Genomic DNA, 6,339 nt, shown 5'->3' with positions numbered 1-6,339 from the left:
GCTCTGAAAAACAAACAAACAAAAAGAATTAAAATAACTCTTAACTATGCATCACCTAGTCCAGATACGGCACAGAACAGGAACAGAACCAGAACCAGAAGCCCAGAGGTGATCAACGCTTTGTTCAAAGAGCCCACCGCCGGTGGCCAGGCTGTGAGTAGGATTCAGCCCTTGTTGGCGCTCAGGTCGCTTCCCTCCACTAACCAGGGAAGATAACGGACCGCATCAGGTGCGGTGGCGCTGCGTAACTCCAGCCATTCAGGAGGCTGAGGCAGGGAGGCTGCACACCCGAGGCCAGCTCGGGCGGCCTGGCAAGGTCCTGCCCAGGTCCTGCCCTCCAGTGAAATGTAAAGGGCTGCACTTGCCCAGCGGGTGCACGGCTATGGATCCGATCTCCGTTACAAGGAAGGGAGGGAAGGGAAGGAGGAAGGAATGAATTAAATGAACTCAGCCAGGCGTTTACTCATCTTGAATCTCAGCTTATCACAACTAAGGTTTTTCTAGTAGGCTTCCCCTCCTCCTTTGGGTTGAACAGGGAGCAAGCTGCCGGCTCTTGGGTTTTGCATCTCTTGCCCAAACAAAGTGATTAAGGATGAAAAAGGCCTGCTCCGCGCAGTGGATTCCATACGGCACCCGCTCCCGGTCAGAAGGCACCTGGGTCTAGACCCTGGGAGTGGCGGCGGCTGGAGCCTCACACGCAGGTCTGGCCAGCAGCTGCCTCAGCCCAGATCTGCTGCTGGTCAGCTCCTCCCTCTGTCCACTGCGCTCCCCTCACGTCCCATGGCTGCCCGTACGCAGACTCTTCAGGCAAATCTCTACCACGGGGCCTGCATCTGAGAATCCCATCGAAAACAGCAGCCTCTTCACTCTGTGCTGCCAGAGCAAAGGATGAGAGAGGAAATGACAGGCATGGGATGCTGCTGTCGTAGAGAGCATACGGTATCCCGAAGCATCCCTCACCGGTGGGCAGAGTCTTGTTTTCTCATTCCAACTTAGGTAGGCAGGAAGTTAGGTAGGTAGGTAGGTAGATGATACACAGATAGCTAGATAGTTTTGTTTTATGAGATAAGGTCTCACTGTGTAGCCCAGGCTGGTCTTGAATTCATGCTGATCCTCCTGCCTCAGCCTCCTGAGAGCTGGGATGACAGGTGCACACCATCCGAGCTTCCAATTTGTATTTTTAAAAATAGTATTAGGTGTGAGTTGTTTTACGCCTTCTCTTTTCTTCCCCCTCCTCGTTCTTTTTTCTCCTCCTTTGGTGACACAGGGGACTGACTCTAGGAACACAGGCACACCCACGCAGATAAGTGCCCGCCTGCTGAGTTACAGTACATCCCTAGTTCGTTTCTTTTCTTAAAAATGCATCGCATTTCATATTCATTGTTACAAACCACACTCTCATAAAAGGCTTTACAGCTGAAAGCTCTGCCTGACCCAGTTAGCCCTCGAGCCGCTCCGCCGCCTGCCCTCCCGCCCTCCTCCGCTTGCGCGTCCTCCCCACAGAGGAGCCTCGCTCTGGCCTCCTCCCCATCCGCACGCCGACCTCGAGGACTCACGCGCGCTCCGTGGTGGCGGCTAGATGGAGAGACCCCCTCAGCTGAAGTCAGGAAACAGACCGCGGCGGGGCGAACGCTGAACTGAAACCCTGAATTGGACTTCACAGACACAACCTCCTACACTTGGAAGGCTAGAGGTATTAATAGTGGGTTGCCAGGGGCCGGGGAGATGGTTCAGCAGGATAAGCGCTTGGCTGGCAAATGCAAGGATCTGAGTTCAATCCCCGGTTCCACCAAAAGAAAAAAAAAGTGGATCGGCAGAAAAACATGTAATAAATTTGTTTTCTTCTAAAATAAATTGCTGTCTGGAACTCTTGAGTCTCGCACCATGCGACTAAGCTAATATAGAACGCGCCTCACAATAAAAGCTAGAAGAAATTCAATTTCCATTCCCTCTAGCATTTTATTTTGAGAAATTTTAGCACTAGAGGGAAGCTGAGAGCCAAGAGGTGGGGTCGAGCCGAGTCTCCCTCCTCTCCTTATCTTTTTCTTACTTTGTCTTTATGAACACGTGTTATTTTATTTTTATAGAATCGCTACACTAGTACTCTATTGCCCTCACTATTAATCCTGATCAGCAGGACTCCCTTCCACTTGGCTGTGTGTGCGTGTGTGTGTGCACGTGTGTGCAGTACCATAGGCGCGTGTGACAGCTCGAGGGACATGCGCACCCTCCAACCCCCAAAGAGAACCTGCTCATGCAGGTGCACAGCCCACGAAGTCCCCTGCTCTGCCCTTGCAAGCTGGGCAAGAAGAGAGCTGGACGCGGGACCCAGCCTAGGTCCTAGGGCCTGACAGCAAGGCTGAGTCCCGCTGCAGTCTGAGCCTGAGGGCCACCGGCAGCAGTGCTGGGCGCAGAGGGCTTTGCTCCAGCGAGGGTGACTTTCCTTCCTCCTGCTCAAGTCGGCTATCAGCAGGCAGGACGACCTCCCACCCTGGCGAGGGTGACACTCCACTCTCAAGTCCAGCTAAGGTGTTCATCTCTTCCAGAAACGCTCTCAGAAAGACACCCCGAAACAACGTGCCACCAGCTACTGGGCACCTCTTAGCCCACTCAAGTTTATCATAAAGTCAAAAAGTCAAATCACACATCAGAAGATACTAGCTTCACAGCTAACAAAAAATTAATATCTAGAATATATAAAGGATTGGTCAGAAAATGTCAGCCAACCAATAAAGAAAAGTAGGCAAAGTATACGAACATACATTTACAACACAAAGCCATGTGGTCCCACCTCGGCAAGGTGATCACTTCATTAGCTGTCAGGTAACGCAAAGTAAAACAACGAACCTTTCCACAGCCATCGGTTTGACAAAACCAGGAAAAATCGTGTATGTTCGTATCAGTGAGGGTATAACCAGGCGTACTCTCACACTGTTGAGTACAGCATACACCAGGCTACTTTTTTTTGGTTTTTTTAGTGCTTGGAATTGAACCAGGGCCTGTACATAGTAGGCAAGGGATCTACTACTAAGTTACATTCCCAGCCTAAGTTAAAGAGAACACGTACACATCCCGTGACCCAAGAGTTCCAGATACCTATACACATGCATTTCTAGGGTAAGAATCCTCAGACCGGGTTCTGTTTGGTTGTGCTCCGCTGCAGCACTGGGGACCGAACACAAGGCCTTCGCGTGGAGCTATACCCCGCCCCGTCCTTTCTTTTTCGTTTGGAGATAGGATCTCCCTGTGCAGAGGATTAATGGGCAGCTTCTACCACCCAGCTGAACTGAATCAGCATGGCGCTGGGTGGGGAAGCCCGCCTGAGGCTTGCTGCCTGCCGACAGCGAAAAGTGCAGCCAGAGGGGAAGCGGCGGCGCTGCTGGCTCTCCTGGAGAAGCTTGGCACGCTGGTTTTCCTGACAGGGACTCGGCTGTGCCCAATGTCACAGGAGCTCAGGCCCTCGCTGTTGCTGAGGATGCCTGTCAGGTCTCTCTGGGGGAGCGCTGCTCCTTACCTGGTCCTTCCTGGCTCTCGTGCAGATCCCCGGCCTGCCGGCACAGACCCTTCCTCCCGCTGCTGTCTAGTCTCCACCACGGACCTTCCCAGCAGACCCACGAAGCAGGCTTGCGTGAGACGTTGCCGTGGGCTCCCGCCCTCCAGCTGGACTCGCGCAGGACACTGCTGTGGGAATCGGGCAGTCAGCTGGATTCTTGGGTCTCTAGTGTGTGGACAGATCTCCCACATTCTTTTGCATTTGACTCTTTTTGGGTGAACATTATAGAATAATCCTATACACTGTGTGTCCTCCATTAAACGGTTGCCCTTCTAAACCCTGACTACGCTAAGTCAGGAAGTTGCTGGGCTCAAACTTGAAATTCTCCCTCAGCCTCCCAGGGCGCTGGGATTAGAGAAGCGTGCCAGCACGCCCAGCCCTGTTAGGGACTCTTCTCAAATTGGCTTATAATATGGGAAAAAAGTTAACACTATAATCCAACAATACAGACGTGGATAAACAAATCAATTTATTCTTACAATGGAATAGCTATTCATACAGCAATATAGATAAGTCTCCAAAATTTAATAATGAACTGTAGAATAATACATAGGGGCATAACAGTACTCATTTATGTTAAAAGCAGAAAATACCAGATTTTGAAAATATAAACATTTGATAAAAAGTAAAAACAAGTATGTGAATGAAACGCACAAATTACATGCAGTGACTAACCTACAGAGGAGGAAAGGAGGGCTTCTGCAGAGTTCATGACGAGGGCTGAGGGTGCAGCTCAGTGGCGCTCGCCTGGCGTGTGTGCTCCTGCGTTTGACCCCAGCACCACTAGAAAGAAAAAAACTACGACTTTTTTAGAAAAATCTTTTAAAGCCAAATGTGGTGGCGCATGCCTACAATCCCGGTGCTCGGGAGGCTGAGGCAGGAAGATGACAGCAAGGTCAAGGCAGCCGGGGCCACTCAGTGAGTCTGAAGTGAGCCTGAATCATACAGTGGGACCCTGTCTCAAAATACAGAACGACGACGAAAAGATCTTTAAACAAATGCGGGAATATAATAGCTGCATACGTGGAAATGAGGTTCATGAGTTTTTATTTATTTTTTGGCGGAACCGGGGATTGAACTCGGGCCCTTGCGCTTGCCAGGCAAGTGCTCATTCTACTAAGCTATCTCCCCAGCCCCCATGAGTACTTTATATTATTTGCTAATATTTGGTTATTCATTTTGAATTAAAAATCACTAGCAGCTTCGAAATTAGCATTTAAAATTGTACGCTGATACACATACTAGAAACAGCACTTATTTACCTCTTTCTGCGTGGCGCTGGCGCCACATCCTGGACTCACGCACGCCAGGCCGGCGCTCGGCCACACGGCTGCGTGCTCCGCCGCATAAACAAGATTTAAACACGGCGGACGCAAGAATGAAAGTCCACGTTATGCTCCCTCCTTAGCTCCCACCGCCACGCCCACGCGCAGGCACACACGTTCCTGCGTGCGCACAAGCCCTTTGCACACGTGGGTGCACAGGCAGCGCCCGCTGCGACTTGTTTCCTTCCCTTGAGAGCACACATTTTAAAAAGTCACTTTTCAATTCCTGTAATATCCAAAGTATCGATGAACTGCATTTTAATTATTCCCTTAAATTTGGAAACCTGGGCTGTTTTTATGGATTCATTTAATTTATTTCTTGGGTGGACAGAGTCTGTGTGACCCTGACTAATCTCAAACTTGCAGCAATTCTGCTGCCTCAGCTTGCCAAGCGCGGGGGATTACAGGTGTGTGTCACCGTGCCTGGCTGTTTTCCATTTTTAAAAATTACTGTGTTACAGAAACTTTACATATATTTCAGCACATGTAAGTATACTTTTGAGCTATTTGAGAAATGGACCGAGTATATATATTTTAAATCTGACAATGTCACTTTTCCTTTCACAATAGCCTTATAATTTATACTTCCTTTAAAATTGACATTTTGGGCTGGGGAGATAGGCTGGCAGTTTAAGCGCCTGCCTGGCAAGCATAAGTACCCAGGTTTGATGCCACGCCAGCCCCGGAACCCTGAGCACACTGTGCCGCCCTGACACGGGGCGTGGTGAGGCACGCCTGGAATCCCAGCACTGGGGAGGCTGAGGCAGGAGGATCACTATGAGTCTGAGCTGCATAGCAAGACTCTGTACCAAACAAATAAATAAAAGATTTGAATTTTTTTAAATTGACATTTTTAATACCTTTTGACCTTTATAAATAATTGTTATGTATAACAATTTAAACAAAAATATTTCATTTTAATTTACATTTCTCTGGTCACTATAGGTTTGTAGTTTTGTGAATTACTTTATATAATTTGTCAATTTTTTTTTTGGCAGAACCAGGGACTGAACTCAGGCCCTTGCGCCTGCCAGGCAAGCACTTATTCTACTGAGCTATCACCCTGGCACCAATTTTTTTTTTATTTTTTTATTTTTTAATTTTTCCACTGAGTTGTTTTGTTAACTGGCCCATAGAAGCACCTTGTATCTTAGCTATTTTAATAATTATGTTGGAGGCAAATAATTTTCTCTACACTTCATACATAGTGGTTTTTCAGAATAGACTATTTTTATGTAGGGATATTTGCTCATCATTGGGATTCAATAGATTAAATGTTCTGCTGTTATTGTTTTGTTCTTGTTTGTTTTTGGGACAGAATCTATTTTGTAGCTCGGCCTGGCCTTAGACGCACCATGTAGCCCAGGCTGGCCCGGAGCTCCCAGTGCTGGGACTGCAGGCGTGAAGCTTCAATAGACGTTTTCCCTCCCAGGGGTGGAGACTGCACTCAGGGCCTGTGCG

At 48.7% G+C, this 6,339-nt stretch overlaps 1 protein-coding gene across 1 annotated transcript in view; it reads right to left on the bottom strand.

The window, feature by feature from the left end:
- Positions 1 to 392: 392 nt before the first annotated feature.
- The window catches only part of Lyrm7 (LYR motif containing 7), a 49,736-nt gene continuing 43,789 nt past the window's right edge, over positions 393 to 6,339 (bottom strand). The window contains exon 7 of the mRNA XM_023713095.1: positions 393 to 873. Within this exon, the coding sequence (XP_023568863.1) occupies positions 692 to 873 (182 nt within the window). The 3' untranslated portion in view covers positions 393 to 691. The remainder of the gene's footprint in view (positions 874 to 6,339) is intronic.

This window comes from Octodon degus, unplaced genomic scaffold (assembly GCF_000260255.1).
Source record: "Octodon degus isolate 3935 unplaced genomic scaffold, OctDeg1.0 scaffold00029, whole genome shotgun sequence".
Taxonomy (NCBI): domain Eukaryota; kingdom Metazoa; phylum Chordata; class Mammalia; order Rodentia; family Octodontidae; genus Octodon; species Octodon degus.
The sequence above is the reverse complement of the archived record's forward strand: the minus strand, read 5'-3'. Positions and strand labels throughout refer to the sequence as shown.